The sequence below is a fragment of the Oncorhynchus mykiss genome, chromosome 9 (assembly GCF_013265735.2).
Source record: "Oncorhynchus mykiss isolate Arlee chromosome 9, USDA_OmykA_1.1, whole genome shotgun sequence".
NCBI lineage: Eukaryota > Metazoa > Chordata > Actinopteri > Salmoniformes > Salmonidae > Oncorhynchus > Oncorhynchus mykiss.
The window spans coordinates 65,383,670-65,406,675 of NC_048573.1; the positions used below are offsets into that span (position 1 = coordinate 65,383,670).

The 23,006-nt window shown below is 42.1% G+C and overlaps 1 protein-coding gene across 3 annotated transcripts in view; it reads left to right on the plus strand.

The window, feature by feature from the left end:
* The window catches only part of LOC110531237 (low-density lipoprotein receptor-related protein 1), a 214,679-nt gene extending 197,101 nt beyond the window's left edge, over nt 1-17,578 (plus strand). The window contains exons 77-91 of one of the 3 annotated variants that reach the window (XM_036988705.1): nt 3,553-3,839; nt 5,539-5,720; nt 6,154-6,260; nt 6,478-6,597; nt 6,847-7,023; nt 7,593-7,733; nt 7,891-8,064; nt 10,476-10,637; nt 11,651-11,825; nt 12,029-12,130; nt 12,542-12,615; nt 12,770-12,863; nt 13,789-13,824; nt 14,448-14,592; nt 16,530-17,578. In XM_036988705.1, coding sequence (XP_036844600.1) covers nt 3,553-3,839; nt 5,539-5,720; nt 6,154-6,260; nt 6,478-6,597; nt 6,847-7,023; nt 7,593-7,733; nt 7,891-8,064; nt 10,476-10,637; nt 11,651-11,825; nt 12,029-12,130; nt 12,542-12,615; nt 12,770-12,863; nt 13,789-13,824; nt 14,448-14,592; nt 16,530-16,679 — 2,126 coding nt within the window. In that variant the 3' untranslated portion in view covers nt 16,680-17,578. Of the gene's footprint in view, nt 1-3,552; nt 3,840-5,538; nt 5,721-6,153; nt 6,261-6,477; nt 6,598-6,846; nt 7,024-7,592; nt 7,734-7,890; nt 8,065-10,475; nt 10,638-11,650; nt 11,826-12,028; nt 12,131-12,305; nt 12,522-12,541; nt 12,616-12,769; nt 12,864-13,788; nt 13,825-14,447; nt 14,593-16,529 lie in introns of those variants that run through there. The other 2 variants (XM_036988706.1, XM_036988707.1) reach the window with 2 other exon arrangements.
* The last annotated feature ends 5,428 nt before the right edge of the window (nt 17,579-23,006 follow it).

A 23,006-nucleotide genomic window follows, 5' to 3' on the forward strand; every position in this document is an offset into this window, starting at 1 on the left:
TAGTAGTGTAGTATTCTTCTAGTAGTGTCGTGTTCTTCTAGTAGTGTAGTGTCCTTCTAGTAGTGTTCTTCTAGTAGTGTAGTGTTTTTCTAGTAGTGTTCCTCTAGTAGTGTAGTGTTCTTCTAGTAGTGTTCTTCTAGTAGTGTAGTGTTCTTCTAGTAGTGTTCTTCTAGTAGTGTAGTGTTCTTCTAGTAGTGTTCTTCTAGTAGTGTTCTTCTAGTAGTGTTCTTCTAGTAGTGTAGTGTTCTTCTAGTAGTGTTATTCTAGTAGTGTTCTTCTAGTAGTGTAGTGTTCTTCTAGTAGTGTTCTTCTAGTAGTGTTCTTCTAGTAGTGTAGTGTTCTTCTAGTAGTGTAGTGTTCTTCTAGTAGTGTAGTGTTCTTCTAGTAGTGTTCTTCTAGTAGTGTTCTTCTAGTAGTGTAGTGTTCTTCTAGTAGTGTGGTGTTCTTCTAGTAGTATTCTTCTAGTAGTGTAGTGTTCTTATAGTAGTGTTCTTCTAGTAGTGTAGTGTTCTTCTAGTAGTGTTCTTCTAGTAGTGTAGTGTTCTTCTAATAGTGTTCTTCTAGTAGTGTAGTGTAGTGTTCTTCTAGTAGTGTACTTCTAGTAGTGTTATTCTAGTAGTGTTCTTATAGTAGTGTAGTGTCCTTCTAGCAGTGTAGTGTCCTTCTAGTAGTGTAGTGTCCTTCTAGTAGTGTAGTGTACTTCTAGTAGTGTTCTTCTAGTAGTGTAGTGTTCTTCTAGTAGTGTCCTTCTAGTAGTGTAGTGTTCTTCTAATAGTGTTCTTCTAGTAGTGTAGTGTTCTTCTAGTAGTGTAGTGTTCTTATAGTAGTGTAGTGTTCTTATAGTGGTGTTCTTCTAGTAGTGTAGTGTTCTTCTAGTAGTGTAGTGTTCTTATAGTAGTGTAGTGTTCTTATAGTGGTGTTATTCTGTAGTGTAGTGTTCTTCTGGTAGTGTAGTGTTATTCTAGTAGTGTAGTGTTCTTCTAGTAGTGTAGTGTTCTTCTAGTAGTGTAGTGTCCTTCTAGCAGTGTAGTGTCCTTCTAGTAGTGTAGTGTCCTTCTAGTAGTGTAGTGTCCTTCTAGTAGTGTAGTGTTCTTATAGTAGTGTAGTGTTCTTATAGTGGTGTTCTTCTGTAGTGTAGTGTTCTTCTGGTAGTGTAGTGTTATTCTAGTAGTGTAGTGTCCTTCTAGTAGTTTTCTTCTAGTAGTGTTCTTATAGTAGTGTAGTGTTCTTATAGTAGTTTTCTTCTAGTAGTGTAGTGTTCTTATAGTGGTGATCTTCTAGTAGTTTTCTTCTAGCAGTGTAGTGTTCTTCTAGTAGTTTTCTTCTAGTAGTGTAGTGTTCTTCTAGCAGTGTAGTGTTCTTCTAGTAGTGTAGTGTTTTTCTAGGAGTGTTCTTCTAGTAGTGTAGTGTTCTTATAGTAGTGTAGTGTTCGTATAGTAGTGTAGTGTTATTCTAGTAGTGTTCTTCTAGTAGTGTAGTGTTCTTATAGTAGTGTAGTGTTATTCTAGTAGTGTTATTCTAGCAGTGTAGTGTTCTTCTAGTAGTGTAGTGTTCTTCTAGTAGTGTTCTTCTAGTAGTGTAGTGTTCTTATAGTAGTGTAGTGTTCTTATAGTAGTGTAGTGTTATTCTAGTAGTGTTATTCTAGTAGTGTAGTGTTCTTCTAGTAGTTTTCTTCTAGCAGTGTAGTGTTCTTCTAGTAGTGTAGTGTTCTTCTAGTAGTGTAGTGTCCTTCTAGCAGTGTAGTGTCCTTCTAGTAGTGTAGTGTTCTTATAGTAGTGTTCTTCTAGTAGTGTAGTTGTCACGTTCTGACCATCGTTCGTGTGTGTTTTCCTTGTTTTAGTGTTGGTCAGGACGTGAGCTGGGTGGGCATTCTATGTTGGATGTCTTGTTTGTCTATTTCTATGTCTGGCCTGATATGGTTCTCAATCAGAGGCAGGTGTTAGTCATTGTCTCTGATTGGGAACCATATTTGGGTAGCCTGGGTTTCACTGTGTGTTTGTGGGTGATTGTCCTTAGTGTCCGTATTCTGTGTTTATGTGCACGAGTATTAGGCCGTTTCGGTTTTCGTTACATTTATTGTTTTGTAGTGTTTGTATTTAGATTAATGTTGCTTCAGTTTAATAAACATGGATCGCAATCTACACGCCGCATTTTGGTCCCGACTCTCCTTCACACCTAGAAAACCGTTACAGTAGTGTCCTTCTAGTAGTGTAGTGTTCTTCTAGTAGTGTAGTGTTCTTCTAGTAGTGTAGTGTTCTTCTAGTAGTGTAGTGTCCTTCTATCAGTGTAGTGTCCTTCTATCAGTGTAGTGTCCTTCTAGTAGTGTAGTGTCCTTCTATCAGTGTAGTGTCCTTCTAGCCGTGTAGTGTTCTTATAGTGGTGTTCTTCTAGTAGTGTAGTTTCCTTCTAGTAGTGTAGTGTTCTTCTAGTAGTGTAGTGTCCTTCTAGTAGTGTAGTGTCCTTCTATCAGTGTAGTGTCCTTCTAGTAGTGTAGTGTTCTTCTAGTAGTGTAGTATCCTTCTAGCAGTGTAGTGTCCTTCTAGTAGTGTAGTATCCTTCTAGCAGTGTAGTGTCCTTCTAGCAGTGTAGTGTCATTCTAGTAGTGTAGTGTTCTTCTAGTAGTGTAGTGTTCTTCTAGTAGTGTAGTGTCCTTCTAGCAGTGTAGTGTCCTTCTAGCAGTGTAGTGTCCTTCTAGTAGTGTAGTGTTCTTCTAGTAGTGTAGTGTCCTTCTAGTAGTGTAGTGTTGTTATAGTGGTGTTCTTCTAGTAGTGTAGTGTTCTTCTAGTAGTGTAGTGTTCTTCTAGTAGTGTTATTCTAGTAGTGTAGTGTTCTTATAGTAGTGTTCTTCTAGTAGTGTTCTTCTAGTAGTGTAGTGTCCTTCTAGCAGTGTAGTGTTCTTATAGTGGTGTAGTGTTCTTATAGTGGTGTTATTCTAGTATTGTGGTGTTCTTCTAGTAGTGTAGTGTCCTTCTAGCAATGTAGTGTTCTTATAGTGGTGTAGTGTTCTTATAGTGGTGTTATTCTAGTATTGTGGTGTTCTTCTAGTAGTGTAGTGTTCTTATAGTGGTGTTATTCTAGTATTGTGGTGTTCTTCTAGTAGTGTAGTGTTCTTATAGTGGTGTTATTCTAGTATTGTAGTGTTCTTCTAGTAGTGTAGTGTTCTTCTAGTAGTGTTATTCTACTAGTGTAGTGTTCTTATAGTAGTGTTCTTCTAGTAGTGTAGTGTTCTTCTAGTAGTGTAGTGTCCTTCTAGCAGTGTAGTGTTCTTATAGTGGTGTAGTGTTCTTATAGTGGTGTTATTCTAGTATTGTGGTGTTCTTCTAGTAGTGTAGTGTTCTTTTAGATGTGTAGTTTTCTTCTTCAAACCCTAAATACTTTGAAATAGTGTATTCTTAACCCTTCCTCAGCCACAATGAATGCATTGACATTTTCATGAATTCTGTGTCGAAGTTCTTTCTTCATTTCCTGACTCCTCTCTCCCTCCCTCCCGTACCACTCTCTCACTCTCTCTCCCTCCTCCCGCCCTTCAACCCTTCCCTCCGGTCTTTCCAGACCAGAACAGTAGCAGACAGGTGCTCTACATCGCTGATGACAACGAGATCCGCAGCCTGGACCCTGGCATGCCCAACTGGCGTTACGAGCAGAGCTTCCAGGGCGATGCCAACGTGCGCATCGATGCCATGGACCTGCACGTCAAGACCAACCGCATCTACTGGACCAACTGGCACACTGGCAGAATCTCCTCCTACGAGCTGCCTTCATCATCGTCATCTTCTGGCACATTGTCAAATACACGCCGTAACCGGCGCCATAGTGAGGGAGGTGTTACTACCCTGGAGGTGAGGCTTGAGTGACACTAACAGGAATGTACGCTTGCGCACACACACACACAAGGACACACACATACTCACATACCAGCAGCATACCACCCTACATACCACTGCTGGCTTGCTTCTGAAGCTAAGCAGGGTTGGTCCTGGTCAGTCACTGCATGGGAGACCAGATGCTGCTGGAAGTGGTGTTGGAGGGCCAGTAAGAGGCACTCATTCCTCTGGTCTAAAAAATATCCCAATGCCCCAGGGCAGTGATTGGGGACACTGCCCTGTGTAGGGTGCCGTCTTTCGGATGGGACGTTAAACGGGTGTCCTGACTCTGAGGTCATTAAAGGTCCCATGGCACTTATTGTAAAAGTAGGGGAGTTAACCCTGGTGTCCTGGCTAAATTCCCAATCTGGCCCTCAAACCATCACGGTCACCTAATAATCCCCAGTTAACAATTGGCTCATTCATCCCCCTCCTCTCCCCTGTAACTATTCCCCGGGTCGTTGCTGTAAATGAGAATGTGTTCTCAGTCAACTTACCTGGTAAAATAATGGATACATTTAAAAAAATAAACATGTACACACTCACACATGTACACACACACAAACAGACACACACACTAAAACATGGGCACTGTTATGGCATCCTATGTGTGATACAATATAAGTAGAATGCAGTTAGTGCCAAGTCTCATAGTTCAGAAAGTTCTGTTGTTTTCTGTTCACATCATAATGAGATGTACCTGAACATGCCTCTGTCATCTCTCCCTCTGATCAGATTGTAGGTCATCTAAACATCCCACTGTTATCTCTCCCTCTGACCAGATTGTAGGTCATCTAAACATTCCTCTGTCATCTCTCCCTCTGACCAGATTGTAGGTCATCTACACATTCCTCTGTCATCTCTCCCTCTGACCAGATTGTAGGTCATCTAAACATCCCACTGTTATCTCTCCCTCTGACCAGATTGTAGGTCATCTAAACATGCCTCTGTCATCTCTCCCTATGACCAGAGTGTAGGTCATCTAAACATCCCACTGTTATCTCTCCCTCTGACCAGATTGTAGGTCATCTAAACATCCCACTGTTATCTCTCCCTCTGACCAGATTGTAGGTCATCTAAACATCCCACTGTTATCTCTCCCTCTGACCAGATTGTAGGGCATCTAAACATCCCACTGTTATCTCTCCCTCTGACCAGATTGTAGGTCATCTAAACATCCCACTGTTATCTCTCCCTCTGACCAGATTGTAGGTCATCTAAACATCCCACTGTTATCTCTCCCTCTGACCAGATTGTAGGTCATCTAAACATCCCACTGTTATCTCTCCCTCTGACCAGATTGTAGGTCATCTAAACATCCCACTGTTATCTCTCCCTCTAACCAGATTGTAGGGCATCTAAACATCCCACTGTTATCTCTCCCTCTGACCAGATTGTAGGGCATCTAAACATCCCACTGTTATCTCTCCCTCTGACCAGACTGTAGGTCATCTAAACATCCCACTGTTATCTCTCCCTCTGACCAGATTGTAGGTCATCTAAACATCCCACTGTTATCTCTCCCTCTGACCAGATTGTAGGTCATCTAAACATCCCACTGTTATCTCTCCCTCTGACCAGATTGTAGGTCATCTAAACATCCCACTGTTATCTCTCCCTCTGACCAGATTGTAGGGCATCTAAACATCCCACTGTTATCTCTCCCTCTGACCAGATTGTAGGGCATCTAAACATGCCTCGGGGTATAGCGGTGGACTGGGTGGCTGGTAACCTGTACTGGACTGAATCTGGCAGAGATGTGATCGAGGTGGCCCAACTTTCAGGCCAACACCGCAAGACCCTAATCTCAGGCATGATAGACGAGCCTAACGCCATTGTAGTGGACCCCCAGAGAGGGTGAGATTTTTTTATTTTTATTTAACCTTTATTTAAATAGGCAAGTCAGTTAAGAATACATTCTTATTTACAATGAAGGCCTACCCCGGCCAAACCCTCCCCTAAACTGGACCATGCTGGGCCAATTGTGCACCCCCCCATGGGACTCCTGATCACAGCCGGTTGTGATACAGCCCTGGATCGAAGCTGGGTCTGTAGTGACGCCTCGAGCACTGCGAAGTAGTGCCTTAGACCGCTGTACCACTCAGAGACTAGTACCCTTTACCACTACTGAGCCAAGCCCAGCCAACCCCAGCTATATTGAGTTGGCCTAGTTATGCATCCACCACTGTCCTGGAAAAGACAATGCGAAAACAAATGAAGAAAAAAAATTCAAATAAAAAACGTGTATTTCCTGCTGAGCTGTTTTGACTGCGTTTCTCTGTGTTCTCAGGACCCTGTACTGGGCTGACTGGGGAAACCACCCTAAGATTGAGACAGCAGCCATGGATGGAACCCTGAGACAGACCCTGGTCCATGAGAACATCCAGTGGCCCACAGGTCTGTATAGCATTAGCGTTGTAGCCTAACATTAGTATTAACACTTATACATAGCATTAGCATAGCATTAGCATAGCATTAGCATAGTGGTGTAAGTGGTATCATACCTTCTTTCTGGTCACTGTTTGTGTTATTCATGTCCTCTTTAACCCTCCGCTCCTCCTTCCGCTCCTACTCCTCTTCCTCTACCACCACCTCCTCCTTCTCCTCTCTCCAGGTCTGGCGGTAGACTACTTCAATGAGCGCTTGTACTGGGCGGACGCTAAGCTCTCTGTTATCGGGAGCGTGCGACTCAACGGCTCCGACCCTGTCATCTCCGTCACAGGACTCAAAAACAGTTCAGTTCACTACACTAAACTACACTTATCTCAGGGCTGGGGTTCAGTGTAGTTTTATGAGGATACCACCCATCTTTGCTTCCTACTGAATTTTACATGGGTAACAATTTATGAATTAAAGGATAAGTAGTGAAATTGTATTTTTAAGCAAGATACAGTTTTACAGAGTGGGTTCCTTGTTCAGTTCTCAAAGGGACATAGTTAAGGCAGGATTAACAGTTTCTAACTCTCTCTCCTTCCATCCCCAGACCTGCTCCATCCGTTCAGCATCGACATCTTTGAGGACTACATATATGGCGTCACCTACATTAATAACTTTGTGTTCCGGGTCAACAAGTTTGGCAAGAGCCCCATGGAGAACCTGACCACTGGCATTAACCACGCCACAGACATTGTCCTTTACCACCGTTACAAACAACCAGAGAGTGAGTGGCTGTCTGCCTACACTACAGCTAATTTCTTTAAATGAAACCCTACTCCCCCATATAGTACACTTATTTTTGACCCCTATCAAACCACCACCGCTAAAAACCGGTAGAGTGTGTCTGTCTCTCTCTCTGTCTGTCTGTCTGTGGGTCTGTCTGTGGGTCTGTCTGTCTGTCTGTCTGTCTGTCTGTCTGTCTGTCTGTCTGTCTGTCTGTCTGTCTGTCTGTCTGTCTGTCTGTCTGTCTGTCTGTCTGTCTCTGTCTCTGTCTCTGTCTCTGTCTCTGTCTCTCTCTCTCTCTCCTCTCTCTCTCTCTAGCTGACTCTCTCTCTAGCTGACTCTCTGTCTGTGACACACTGTCCATTATATACAGTATTTAACTATCCATTATATACAGTATTCCACATAGTGTTCTTCTTCAGACCCCTATTCCCCATAGTGCACTACTGTTGACATCTATTCCACATATGGTTCAGTGGAGTTTAACACATTTTAGTGACGCTTCTCTTGATCCTGTTCTGGTTCTTACTGTCTGTTATCCCTCTGTCTGTTCTCTCTCTGTGTCATTAGTGACCAACCCATGTGACAGGAAGAAGTGTGAATGGTTGTGTCTGCTCAGCCCCAGTGGTCCAGTCTGTACCTGTCCTAACGACCGCGTGGCTGAAAACGGCACATGTGTGGAGAGACCGCCTTCCACACGGTCTCCATTCTGTGAGTACACACGCCCCACTGGGCACACACTGGTTGAATCAACGTTTTTTTCTTGTCATTTCAACTAAATTACGTGGACCAACATGGAATAGATGTTGAATAGACGTTTGGTGCCCAGTGGGACTCTTATCAATAACCTCTCCCCCTCTTCTCCCAGCTCCCCCGTCCGGGCCATGTACAGTCCAGTGCCTGAACGGAGGGAACTGTTTTCTGAACACCAGGCAGCAGGCTAAGTGTCAGTGCCAGCCCAGCTTCACTGGAGACAGGTGTGAGGTCAACCAGTGTAGAGACTACTGTAAGAATGGAGGAGCCTGCACTGCCTCAGTCATAGGTAGGTTACCTGAGCATATACAGTCCTTGGTGTGGCTGCAACTGGCAAACTAGTCTAGGTGCCGGTGGCAGCCATTTTCTATTGCAGACTGTAGGGGCTGCTTTAGGAGGACTGTGGGGACTCTATTGTGCGTTGATATTAATAGGAACCCTTCTAGGATTCAGCCCTATGAGTGTTAAGTGCACGTAAATGGGACGTAATGGCCTTTTTTTTTCTATGTGTGTTCTGACCTTGAACTTAAGCATGATAATAGCAGGCTATTCACCCACTTGACTTCATTCCCTCATAATTCCACCACCTTTACGCGTGAGGAAACCATGAATAAGGCCAAGCAAGCTGCCGGTTCCAAGCGGAAAAGCATCTACTTGATTTTTGCACTGTAATTTATAAATTGATAAGAGCCATTGATAACAGATAGGTAAATGTGTAATCCATTTAGAGAGTTGGATTGTAAATACACATAGCAATTGTTTTAGTCAAATGTTTCCTTATGATCACTGGAGACGAATGTGAGACCAGTCATATGGAAGCAAACTGAAAATCATATCAACATGTATTGCATGTTGCTGTCCCTTTTCCACAGTGAAGTGGGCTATAAATAGCGGTGCTGTTATTCAGACTTTGTGTGCCCTCGTAGTTTGCGTGGATGAAATTTGGAGAGCCAAATGTATATATATAGGCTTCTGTAGGGCTGAACCTGCTGAGTTGATGCATGTGCTTTACGTTTTCATTATATTCCCGGCTTTTCTCCATTATTTTACAATGTGTATCATGATAAATATTAGCCACTATCGGGAGCCACCGTCAGTAATACCCACATACAGGTATAACTGTCACTTCCGTGTTCATTTCCTTCATTTGTATCCTACATTTTGCTTCACTCCATTCCGTTGACCTTTTTCCTCTGTCACTTCTGTGTAGTTGTTCCTGAGGGAGGCTAGTGTTACTGGATCATCGTAGGTTAACGTTGTTTCATCATTTGGGACATGCAGCCTGTTTGAATTATTATGGAACTCAGACCACACGTAACAGGTTAAACCTGGAGCCTGGCGCATGTTGTCGTACAGTTCCATGATTTAATGAGGATTCGAGTAGATTTATAGGACTACTGTTCCACCCCTATTGTACACTTTTCTCACCTTCCAAAATTCCATGAACTGAATTTGAATATGGCTACTTTCAGGATGAATCAAACCCCTATCTTTTATTCATCAATATAGTTTGTGTGTAAAGTCTCTCCAAACCATTCATACAGTGCCTTGCAAAAGTATTCGGCCCCCTTGAACTTTGCGACCTTTTGCCACATTTCAGGCTTCAAACATAAAGATATAAAACTGTATTTTTTTGTTAAGAATCAACAACAAGTGGGACACAATCATGAGGTGGAACGACATTTATTGGATATTTCAAACTTTTTTAAGAAATCAAAAACTGAAAAATTGGGCGTGCAAAATTATTCAGCCCCTCTACTTTCAGTGCAGCAAACTCTCTCCAGAAGTTCAGTGAGGATCTCTGAATGATCCAATGTTGACCTAAATGACTAATGATGATAAATACAATCCACCTGTGTGTAATCAAGACTCCGTATAAATGCACCTGCACTGTGATAGTCTCAGAGGTCCGTTAAAAGCGCAGAGAGCATCATGAAGAACAAGGAACACACACCCCAAGCGACTTACAGCTGTAATCACAGCAAAAGGTGGCGCTACAAAGTATTAACTTAAGGGGGCTGAATAATTTTGCACGCCCAATTTTTCAGTTTTTGATTTGTTAAAAAAGTTTGAAATATCCAATAAATGTCGTTCCACTTCATGATTGTGTCCCACTTGTTGTTGATTCTTCACAAAAAAATACAGTTTTATATCTTTATGTTTGAAGCCTGTAATGTGGCAAAAGGTCGCAAAGTTCAAGGGGGCCGAATACTTTCGCAAGGTACTGTATATACTTTCCTAACCCCAAAATGGCCTAAATCTACAAAATCTCAGTATTTTTATCAGTTATGCATATATGCGTGTATATATTATATATATAGATGACTTTCTTTCATTGATCCCTATATTCTGAACCCGTTCTCTCAATGTGTTCTTGTAAGTCTGTCGACAAAATTCTAATTACAGGTACAGCGTATTTAAAGGGATGGCTTAAGATAAATGTACTGAAAATCCTATTGAATGAAAACTCCACAAGAAAATCTGTTGGCCAGCAAGTGGGACGGTTTTCAGTGGTTGAATTACATTTATTCAGTGTATGCAAGGTAGACACACCTGTAGAGCACACTACACGCCTGCATTAGGTAAGTCTGAACACCAATTACTGAGAACAGCGTAGGAAAGGCGTTGATTTCCTAAATCTGAATTGGGCCCATTTTATTTAGATTTTTGTTCTTATTTAACATGACCCTTTGTTCCCAGGGGCCCCTACCTGCCGTTGTCTGAAGGGCTTCACGGGGCCCCAGTGTAAACTCCACACCTGTCAGGACTACTGTCATAATGGAGGCAACTGCACTGTATCCCAGGGCAACCAGCCCACCTGCCGCTGTCCGCCTGAGTATCTGGGAGACCAGTGTCAATACAGTGAGTGTATTGTTTATAATGGGTTAATAAGGGATGATTTAAGCAACAATGCCAACCTCTTGAACATCTTGGCCATGTACTGTTATAACCTCCACCCGGCACAGCCAGAAGAGGACTGGCCACCCCTCAGAACCTGGTTCCTCTTCAGGTTTCTTCCTAGGTTCCTGCCTTTCTAGGGAGTTTTTCCTAGCCACCGTGCTTCTACATCTGCATTGCTTGCTGTTTGGGGTTTTAGGCTGGGTTTCTGTACAGCACTTTGAGACATCAGCTGATGTAAGAAGGGCTTTATAAATACATTTGATTGATTGATTGATCTGTGTAACAGTTTAACTAAATCTATAGTTCCTGTATTATAACAGACTAACTAAATCTATAGTTCCTGTATTATAACAGACTAACTAAATCTATAGTTCCTGTATTATAACAGAGTAACTAAATCTATAGTTCCTGTATTATAACAGAGTAACTAAATCTATAGTTCCTGTATTATAACAGACTAACTAAATATATAGTTCCTGTATTATAACAGACTAACTAAATATATAGTTCCTGTATTATAACAGACTAACTAAATATATAGTTCCTGTATTATAACAGACTAACTAAATCTATAGTTCCTGTATTATAACAGACTAACTAAATCTATAGTTCCTGTATTATAACAGACTAACTAAATCTATAGTTCCTGTATTATAACAGACTAACTAAATCTATAGTTCCTGTATTATAACAGACTAACTAAATCTATAGTTCCTGTATTATAACAGACTAACTAAATCTATAGTTCCTGTATTATAACAGTGTAACTAAAGGTATACTTCCTGTATTTTCAGGTGCATCGTTCATTCCTGTGATTTTTTCATTTCAATAACAATAATAATTTATTCAATCCACTTTGTAATGTAATACTTAATCCCTAATCAGAAATGGATGAAAAGAAGGAGAGGCTTCCTCTGTGAGGAACTGACTGTAAGCCCCGTTTCCCTGGCTCTATCTTCTCATCACCCCTCCAGGTACATGTGAGGGTTACTGTGAGAACGAGGCCATGTGTCTGCAGACGGCCAATGCCACCAAGCTGTGTCGCTGTACCCCTCAGTTCCATGGACAGCTCTGTGAGCTGGACAAGTGTGAGTACTGTGGACCCAACGGCAAGTGTGTGCCCAAAGCCTCAGGAGAGGTCATGTGCAGGTAGGGGTCATACACACTACATATACAGAACACACGCAAACATACATACACACACACACATTGTTCAGTCCATTCACACTCACTCACACACACACGCATTTATCCTGGTGTTATCCTGTAAAGATTCAATCTAGTTCTGTTGGTTGTCTCTTTCTTTCTGTTTCTGTCTGTCTCTCTGTCTCTGTGTACCTATCTATGTCCAGCTGTCCTAACGGTCGTACCCAGCCCAGCTGCTACACCTGTCTAGATTTCTGCACCAATGGACTCTGCTCTATTGAACCAGGCACACTACTGCCCCAGTGCAAGTAAGAATATGACCCCAATCACTCAGATGTACACCCACACACACTCAAGCTCATATGTGGTGTGTATTTAGGTGTAACCTGTGTGGTGTGTATTTAGGTGTAACCTGTGTGGTGTGTATTTAGGTGTAACCTGTGTGGTGTGTATTTAGGTGTAACCTGTGTGGTGTGTATTTAGGTGTTCTATAGGGTGGAGGGGGTATCGATGTGAAGTCACTGCCTCTCCTGTGTGGTGTGTATTTAGGTGTAACCTGTGTGATGTGTATTTAGGTGTTCTATAGGGTGGAGGGGGTATCGATGTGAAGTCACTGCCTCTCCTGTGTGGTGTGTATTTAGGTATAACCTGTGTGGTGTGTATTTAGGTGTAACCTGTGTGGTGTGTATTTAGGTGTAACCTGTGTGATGTGTATTTAGGTGTTCTATAGGGTGGAGGGGGTATCGATGTGAAGTCACTGCCTCTCCTGTGGACTCTCCTGACTCCAGTGGAAGTAAGTTACTTTAGTTACTTTATAGTCTCTTTACAGTGTCGGTGAAATACAGTTTATAACTACAGATTATAACACAATACATGTTATAAACTGTCTGAGCTCATTGGTCGGTGTTGCATATTTCTCATTGATGGACGTGTTGCTCTCTCTGCAGGTTCTGCCTCCACAATCATCCCAGTGCTGCTGCTGTTATTACTGGCGCTGCTGGTTGTCGGCGCCATCTTGTGGTACAAGAGGAGAATGCGTGGGTGAGTAGAGTAGACAACCTTTGTGTGAGAGGTCCCACTCATTTGGTCAAACTCAAATATATTTTACACCTCATCTGTACCTCCCACCAGCTCTCTCTCTCTCTCTCTCTCTCTCTCTCTCTCTCTCTCTCTCTCTCTCTCTCTCTCTCTCTCTCTCTCTCTCTCTCTCTCTCATTCATATATATATATATATATATATATATATATATATATATATATATATATATATATATATATATATATATACATACAGTGGGGAAAACAAATATTTGATACACTGCCAATTTTGCAGGTTTTCCTACTTACAAAGCATGTAGAGGTCTGTACTTTTTTATCATAGGTACATTTCAACTGTGAGAGACAGAATCTAAAACAAAAATCCAGAAAATCACATTGTATGATTTTTAAGTAATTCATTTGCATTTTATTGCATGACATAAGTATTTGATCACCTACCAACCAGTAAGAATTCCGGCTCACACAGACCTGTTAGTTTTTCTTTAAGAAGCCCTCCTGTTCTCCACTCATTACCTGTATTAACTGCACCTGTTTGAACTCGTTACCTGTATAAAAGACACCTGTCCACACACTCAATCAAACAGATTCCAACCTCTCCACAATGGCCAAGACCAGAGCGCTGTGTAAGGACATCAGGGATAAAATTGTAGGCCTGCACAAGGCTGGGATGTGCTACAGGACAATAGGCAAGCAGCTTGGTGAGAAGGCAACAACTGTTGGCGCAATTATTAGAAAATGGAAGAAGTTCAAGATGACGTCAATCACCCTCGGTCTGGGGTTCCATGCAAGATCTCACCTCGAAATCGGCAGTGTATGAAATACTTGTTCTCCCCACTGTATATATATATATTATAATCTCTCTATCTCTCTCTCTTTTGTGGATAACCACCTCTTTCCTGTCCCCCAGGTCGGTATGGCTGGGCAAACGCTCCCGACATTCTCGGTAACTTAATAGGGTCACATGTAACACGTCTCCCCCCCAGACCCTTCCCCCTTCTCCTCCCTCTCCCCAAAGCCTCATCTAAGCCACCATCTTGTCTGTGGGTTCAGTGACAGTCCTCCATTTTGCTGGCCTTTCTGTAGTAGAGTCTGTCTGTCTGTCCCTGCCTGCTCTCTCCTGTCTAGTACAGGGTTTCCCACCCAGGAACACGGGGGGCTATTGACAGATTGACTGGTTCTTCCCTACACATCCATACCTTTCCCTGTCTACATGTATTACAGTGATGCTTCTGTGCCTGCATTGTAGAAGTGGAACATTTGCGTTGTGTAAAATCCAGCATTAACCAGGATAGACACTGGATGTGTCCAAATGGACTTTTGAAAAAAGCTCATTTGATTTGTCAATTTACCGGGGTACTGTGTTGCCTTGACTGTGTGGAAACGTTTTAATGTACTGTACATGTAGCTGGTGGTGTGATGGTTTGCTGTATGCTGGACTTTTCTATCCTGTCAGTGGCTTGAACCAAGGCTCTCAGCACTTTCAGTGTGTGTTCCTGTGTTGTGGCTACGTCTCTGCTAATGTTGATGTGTTGAGAGGACACAAACTCTGTGTGTGTGTGTGCGCAGTGCTAAGGGCTTTCAGCACCACAGGATGACCAACGGGGCCATGAATGTGGAGATAGGGAACCCAGCCTATAAGATCTACGAAGGGGAGCCAGACGACGATGCTGGGGAACTCCTGGATTCAGACTTCGCTCTAGACCCAGATAAGGTATCACATACACATACTCTTACACCCAGTCGCATGTTCATTAGGTATACCCATCTACTACCGGGTCAGACCCTCCTTTGCCTCCAGAACAGCCTGAATTCTCAGGGGAATGGAAATGTTGCCAGGAAAACATTCCCCACACCTTTGCCACCAGCCTGTACCATTGACACCAGCCTGTACCATTGACACCAGCCTGTACCATTGACACCAGCCTGTACCTTTGCCACCAGCCTGTACCATTGACACCAGCCTGTACCATTGACACCAGGCAGGATGGCTCTGCCATCAGCATGATGCAACAGGAACCAGGATTCGTCATACCAGGCAATATTTTTCCAGTCCTCAAGTGTCCGAGTTGTGTGTTCCAAGATGCTGTTCTGCACACCACTGTTGTACTGCGCTGTTCTTTGTTTGTGGCCCACCTGTTAGCTTGCACGATTCTTGCCATTCTCTCATCAACGAGCTGTTTTCGCCCACAGGACTGCCGCTGACTGGATGTTTTTTGTTTGTTGCACCATACTCGGTGAACCCTAGATACTTTTGTGCGTGAAAAGCCCAGGAGGCCGGCCCTTGACACCGACAATCATGCAGTACTACACTCAAAGTTATTTGTTTTTATACTTGTTTTAACACTCAGGTTACTTGTTTTTATACTTGTTTTAAGACTCAGGTTACTTGTTTTTATACTTGTTTTAACACTCAGGTTACTTGTTTTAACACTCAGGTTACTTGTTTTAACACTCAGGTTACTTGTTTTAACACTCAGGTTACTTGTTTTTATACTTGTTTTAAGACTCAGGTTACTTGTTTTTATACTTGTTTTAAGACTCAGGTTACTTGTTTTTATACTTGTTTTAAGACTCAGGTTACTTGTTTTTATACTTGTTTTAACACTCAGGTTATTTGTTTTTATACTTGTTTTAACACTCAGGTTATTTGTTTTTATACTTGTTTTAACACTCAGGTTACTTGTTTTTATACTTGTTTTAACACTCAGGTTACTTGTTTTTATACTTGTTTTAAGACTCAGGTTACTTGTTTTTATACTTGTTTTAACACTCAGGTTATTTGTTTTTATACTTGTTTTAACACTCAGGTTACTTGTTTTTATACTTGTTTTAAGACTCAGGTTACTTGTTTTTATACTTGTTTTAACACTCAGGTTACTTGTTTTAACACTCAGGTTACTTGTTTTAACACTCAGGTTACTTGTTTTAACACTCAGGTTACTTGTTTTAACACTGTTTTAAGACTCAGGTTACTTGTTTTTATACTTGTTTTAAGACTCAGGTTACTTGTTTTTATACTTGTTTTAACACTCAGGTTATTTGTTTTTATACTTGTTTTAACACTCAGGTTATTTGTTTTTATACTTGTTTTAACACTCAGGTTACTTGTTTTTATACTTGTTTTAACACTCAGGTTACTTGTTTTTATACTTGTTTTAAGACTCAGGTTACTTGTTTTTATACTTGTTTTAACACTCAGGTTATTTGTTTTTATACTTGTTTTAACACTCAGGTTACTTGTTTTAACACTGCAGCACTTGTTAGCTCATAGTTATTAATTTGTCATTGACACATTAAAGGTAGACTCAGCGATATGCCGTAGATGCAGAAAGTAAACAGCACAGTGGGTCAATTTCCACAACAACTGAGTGTTGAAGCGTGAGGCTCAACTTCTCCTCTGTTTTGGTCCCGTGGCTACCACATTGTAAAGGCCTGATGTGAACCCGTGCAGCTGCACGGATACTGTGTGAGAGCCAAGTCTTGTATCTCGCTCATATCACTATCTGCGGTGCTGCTCGTTGGTAGACTTTCGCTGAGCGTACCTTTTACATCTTTTTTCTGCACTCCATAATACTCTGCAATGAAACCAAATTTAGGACCTCGTGTGCTCTTTGTCAACCCATTATTTCATTATTTTCATCCCTGCAGCCCACCAACTTCACCAACCCAGTGTACGCCACCCTGTACATGGGAGCCCACAACAGCCGCAACTCCTTGGCTAGTACTGACGAGAAGAAAGAGTTACTCTCACAGGTGGACGATGGGGAGGACGAGGACATGAGTGACCCGCTGGCATAGAGGTCAGGGGTCAGGCACGCCCGAGCCACGTCTGGACCACGCCCACAAGCCTTTTACCAATCAAGAAAAGCATCAAAAGGAAGAGAGAGAGAGAGAGAACACTGTATAAAATGTATACAATGAAGGACTACTTTTGTATGTGATTGCAGTATTATTTGTTGTTCTTTTGAGAAAAAGGAACAGTTGCCTAATCAGAAAAAGGAGGAACCATTTCATAGATTTTTTCATTCAACTCGTTTTATTTTGCTCACCTTCCTCCCCCCCTTGCTACTGTCACTCCCCCTTCACCCCTTGATCCATATAGCCACTACCTCTATGTAAAGGTGTAGAGAAAAACAAACAGCAGTTAGTTCACTTTGTATGAATTGTGTAGGGAAGAAACATTGTTCTATTTCAGAGAAGTTTGTTTGTGAAAGACGTGGAGAAAAGAGGATGTAAAGTTTAATAGTCAGTAGTCAGTACTGATTGACGCTGGTTTGGTTTATGTGTTACTTTCTGTGCCATCTATCTCTACTGTTTGAAGTGTTCAGTATATCAATAGAATGGTGTAGAATGAGAACACGGCTGTTGGAACTAAAAGTGTTCAGGAACTGTGTTCAGGAACTGTGTTCAGGAACTGTGTTCAGGAACTGTGTTCAGGAACTGTGTTCAGGAACTGTGTTCAGGAACTGTGTTCAGGAACTGTGTTCAGGAACCACATGGCAGAGTAAGTCAGCATCACAAATTCTAATGTCCATTCTGTTGAAAACTATGTTCCAAGTGATTGTCTTTTTTCTCCTTGCACAGAAGACTAAAAGTGTGTGTGTGTGTGTGTGTGTGTGTATATATATATATATACACACACATATACACTACATGACCAAAAGTATGTGGACCCCTGCTCGTCGAACATCTAATTTGAAAATTATGGGCATTAATATGGAATTGGTCCTCCCTATAACAGTCTCCACTCTTCTGGGAAGGCGTTCTACTAGATGTTAGAACATTGCTGCTGGGACTTGCTTCCATTCAGCCAAAAGAGCATTAGTGACGTTGGGCGATTAGGCCTGGCTCGCAGTCGGCATTCCAATTCATCCCAAAGGGGTTCGATGGGGTTGAGGTCAGGGCTCTGTGCAGGCCAGTCAAGTTCTTCCACACCAATCTCGACAAATGTTTTCTGTATGGACTTCGCTTTGTGCACACGGGCATTGCCATACTGAAACAGGAAAGGACCTTCCCCAAACTGTTGCCACAAAGTTGGAAGCACAGAATCGTCTAGAATGTCATTGTATGCTGTAGCGTTAAGATTTCCCTTCACTGGAACTAAGGAGCCTAACCCATGAAAAACAGCCCCAGACCATTATTCCTCCTCCACCTAAATGTACAGTTGGCGCTATGCATTCAGGCAGGTAGCATTCTCCTGGCATCTGCCAAACCCAGATTAGTCCGTCGGACTGCCAGATGGTAGAGTGATTCGTCACTCCAAAGAACGTGTTTCCACTGCTCCAGAGTCCAATGGCGGTGAGCTTTACACCAGTCCAGCCGACACTTGGCATTGCACATGGTGATCTTAGGCTTGTCTGCGGCTGCTCGGCCATGGAAACACATTTCATGAAGCTCCCGACAAACAGCTCCTGTGCTGACGTTTCTTCCAGAGGCAGTTTGGAACTCTGTAGTGAGTGTTGCAACTGTGGACAGCCAATGTTTACATGCTACGCGCTTCAGCACTTGGCGGTCCCATTCTGTGAGCTTGTGTGGCCTAACACAGACGTTTTTGCTCCAAGACATTTCCACTTCACAATAACAGCACTCACAGTTGACCGGGGCACCACTAGCAGGGCAGAAATGTGATGAACTGACTTGTTGGAAAGGTGGCATCCTATGATGGTGCTAATTTGAAAGTCACTGAGCTCTTCAATAAGGTCGTTTTACTGCAAATGTTTCTCTATAGAGATTGCATGGCTTTGCTCTCGATTTTATATACCTGTCAGCAACAGGTGTGGCTGAAATGGGTTAATCGACTAATTGAAAGGTTGTCCACATACTTTTGTATATATAGTGTATATTTATACACATATACAATACCAGTCAAAAGTTTGGACACACTTATTCATTCAAGGGTTTTTCTTTATTTTTACTATTTTCTACATTGTATAATAATTGCGGGACATCAAAACAATGAAATAACACATATGGAATCATGTAGTAACCAAAAAAGTGTTAAACAAATCAAAATATATTTTTATATTTGAGATTCTTCAAAGTAGCCACCCTTTGCGTTCATGACAGCTTTGCACACTCTTGGCATTCTCTCAACCAGCTTCATGAGGTAGTCACCTGGAATGTATTTCAATTGACAGGTGTGCCTTGTTAAAAGTTCATTTGTGAAATGTATTTCCTTCTTAATGCCTTTGAGCCAATCTGTTGTGTTGTGACAAGGTAGAGGTGGTATACAGAATATAGCCCTATTTGGTAAAAGACCAAGTCCGTATTATGGCAAGAACAGCTCAAATAAGCAAAGAGAAACAACAGTCCATCATTACTTTAAGACATGAAGGTCAGTCAATCTGCAAAGTTTCAAGAACTTTGAAGGTTTCTTCAAGTGCAAAAACCATCAAGCGCTATGATGAAACTGGCTCTCATGAGGACTGCCACAGGAAAGGAAGACCCAGAGTTACCTCTGCTGCAGAGGAAAGGTTCATTAGAGTTAACTGCACCTCAGATTGCAGCCCAAATAAATGCTTCACAGAGTTCAAGTAATAGACACATCTCAATATCAACTGTTCAGAGGAGACTGCGTGAGTCAGGCCTTCATGGTCAAATTGCTGCAAAGAAACCACTAGTAAAGGACACCAATATGAAGAGACTTGCTTGGGCCAAGAAACACGAGCAATGGACAATAGACTGGTGGAAATCTGTCCTTTGTTTGATGACTCCAAATGTGAGATTTTTGGTTCCAACCACCATGTCTTTGTGAGACGCGGAGTAGGTGAACGGATGATCTCCGCATGTGTGGTTCCCACCATGAAGCATAGAGGAGGAGTTGTGATGGTGTGGGGTCACTTTGCTGTCTGTGATTTATTTAGAATTCAAGGCACACTTAACCAGCATAGCTACCACGGCATTCTGCTACGATACACCATACCATCTGGTTTGCCCTTAGGGGGTATATCATTTGTTTTTCAACAGGACAATGACCCAACACAGCTCCAGACTGTGTAAGGGCTATTTTAACAAGAAGGAGAGTGATGGAGTACTGCATCAGATGACCTGGCTTCCACAATCACCCGACCTCAACTCAATTGAAATGGTTTGGGATGAGTTGGACCACAGAGTGAAGGAAAAGCAGCCAACAATTGCTCAGCATATGTGGGAACTCCTTCAAGGCTGTTGGAAAAGCATTCCAGGTGAAGCTGGTTGAGAGAATGCCAAGAGTGTGTGCAAAGCTTTCATCAAGGAAAAGGGTGGCTACTTTAAAGGAACTCAAATATAACATATTTTGATTTGTATAACACTTTTTTGGTTACTGCATGATTCTATATGTGTTATTTCATAGTGTTGATGTCTAAACTATTATTCTACAATGTAGAAAATAGTTAAAATAAAGAAAAAGCCTTGAATGAGTAGGTGTGCCCAAACTTTTGACTGGTACTGTATTAACATATATATATATATATATATAAACCTATTAACAAAGTGTCTTCAAAATATACCCAGGAATACAAACATGAAATAACAGTCTGTCTGTATTATGTTTTAGCTCGTTTTCTTTTTTAGTCTTGTATAATTGACCGGCTAAATGTGCTTAATGAATGAAGGTAATGGAGTGTGTAATGTGTTGGAGGAAGATGATTGTATTAAAGCAGACATTCCAGGATGAAGATTCAGGGGATGGAAGTAACTGAGGCCATTGGGGTATGAGAGGACATGTTTTGGGGCAACCCAGAATGTGTGTAGGGGGCCTTGATGTGAGAGGATGCATATTGGGGCCCAGAGGGACTATCTCAGTGACTGTTTAGTACAATTTCAACTGTAAACTGTCAGCCTGGTGATTGGCAGTTTTAGCAACAAGCAAGACTCTGTGAACGCCTGACATGGCTGAAACAAACCATTTACGATAAAACAACAAGCTGACGATGCTTTTGTCTTTGTCTGTGATTGTAAACATACTTTCAGGAGAGGCCAGAGAGCCAGTTGTTTCATGGGGGAAATTTTAAAACAACAATGTTATGTGTTTTTAATGTTTGTAATAATTACATCATGCCTATGTAATTTCAGTTTCTGCTCATTGTAAGTGCATTCCTCAGGAGTTTAGGATTGTTAGCCTCCTGATTAGCATCCCCTCTGCCTTGCTGCTAACGCTAGTTATGCTATGGCATTGTTGAATACTCATTTCTGATTGGCTTGAAGGGCATTCTAGAGCGTGCATTATTTCCCTATAACGCACAGTATAATTCAAAGGCTATGAAGTTCATTCTTATGTTCTATTTTTTTGTTATTGCTGCTTTTGAAAGCAAAATTCAAATGAAAAACATTATTGGTATTGTTGAATTTATAATAGCAAGCTAGGATGATGGTTTGGTTAGCTAAACTAGCAAGTCTGTTTGATTACCAAGGCAACTACTGTATCTAGCTAGCTAATAAACTTGCTAACTTCTTCAGTGGATGTTATCACATTTCTACTGGCAAATGAACACGTATCTAGAGGCAATTATATTCATTTATAGCCATGGTGTAAAAGGGATACTCAACTCAGCGCTCAATGCGTTCTCTGGAAAATAATGCAACTCCGTGAAAGGTAAGTTCCACTCCGCTAACGTGTCGTGGAACACACCTTCCACGTCGTGCACTGTTTTCCAAGGAACGCATAGCCCCTCGTTGATTATCCCTTACCTATCTGTCTGTCTGTCTGTCTGTAGGCTCGGCTGTCTGTCGGCTTGTCTGACTAGCCATCCCTGTCAGCCAGTCAGCCCTGTCTGTAATCTTGTCGGTCTGTTGCTCTGATAGAACTATCTGTCTATGTCTGTTTGCCTGCCTGTCTGTCATTGGTCCAATCTCAGTCTCAGCCAATCATGTGCTGCTGACCATGCTGCTTCTAACCATATCTGTTACAGTTTACACTGCATGGAACTCACAATACACACACACACATACAAACCCAATAGCAAACCACTCTGGCTTAACCATCATTTGTTATTAACAGTATTCATCATTCATTGGATTTTAATTCAATTTCTGCTCTGTTACATTTTAATTTGAACAATGTAAATTAGGTACAAGCTGTTTAAATATTTTTGACAAATATTTCAGCAAAACAAAACCCTACACATGGATTTTTGTTGCTCTATTTCAGTTGGTTATGATTTCATTTCTTTTGATAGAAGAAATTAAATGGATTTTTATAGTACAAACACATGGTGGCTCTGATCTTCATTTGGAGAGAGAGAATGAGTGAGAGAGAGATCGAGAGACGGAGAGAGACCAAGAAACGGAGAGAGATCAAGAGACGGAGAGAGAAAGGGGAGAGACTGAGAGAAAGGGGAGAGAACGAGTAAAAAAGGGGAGAGACCGAGAGAGAAAGGAGAGACCAAGAGAGAAAGGGGAGAGACCGCGAGAAGGGAGAGAGAGAAAGGGGAGAGACCAAGAGAGAAAGGGGAGAGACCAAGAGAGAAAGGGGAGAGACCAAGAGAGAAAGGGGAGAGACCAAGAGAGAAAGGGGAGACCAAGAGAGAAAGGAGAGAGACCAAGAGAGAAAGGGGAGAGACCAAGAGAGAAAGGGGAGAGACCAAGGGAGAAAGGGGAGACCAAGGGAGAAAGGGGAGAGACCAAGGGAGAAAGGGGAAAGACCAAGGGAGAAAGGGGAGAGACCAAGAGAGAAAGGAGAGAGACCAAGAGAGAAAGGAGAGAGACCAAGAGAGAAAGGAGAGAGACCAAGAGAGAAAGGAGAGAGACCAAGAGAGAAAGGGGAGAGACCAAGAGAGAAAGGAGAGAGAAAGGGGAGAGACCAAGAGAGAAAGGAGAGAGACTAAAAGAGAAAGGGGAGAGACCAAGAGAGAAAGGAGAGAGACCAAGAGAGAAAGGGGAGAGACCAAGAGAGAAAAGAGAGAGACTAAAAGAGAAAGGGGAGAGACCAAAAGAGAAAGGGGAGAGACCAAGAGAGAAAGGAGAGAGACCAAGAGAGAAAGGAGAGAGACTAAAGGAGAAAGGGGAGAGACCAAGAGAGAAAGGGGAGAGACCAAGAGAGAAAGGAGAGAGACCAAGAGAGAAAGGGGAGAGACCAAGAGAGAAAGGAGAGAGACTAAAAGAGAAAGGGGAGAGACCAAGAGAGAAAGGAGAGAGACCAAGAGA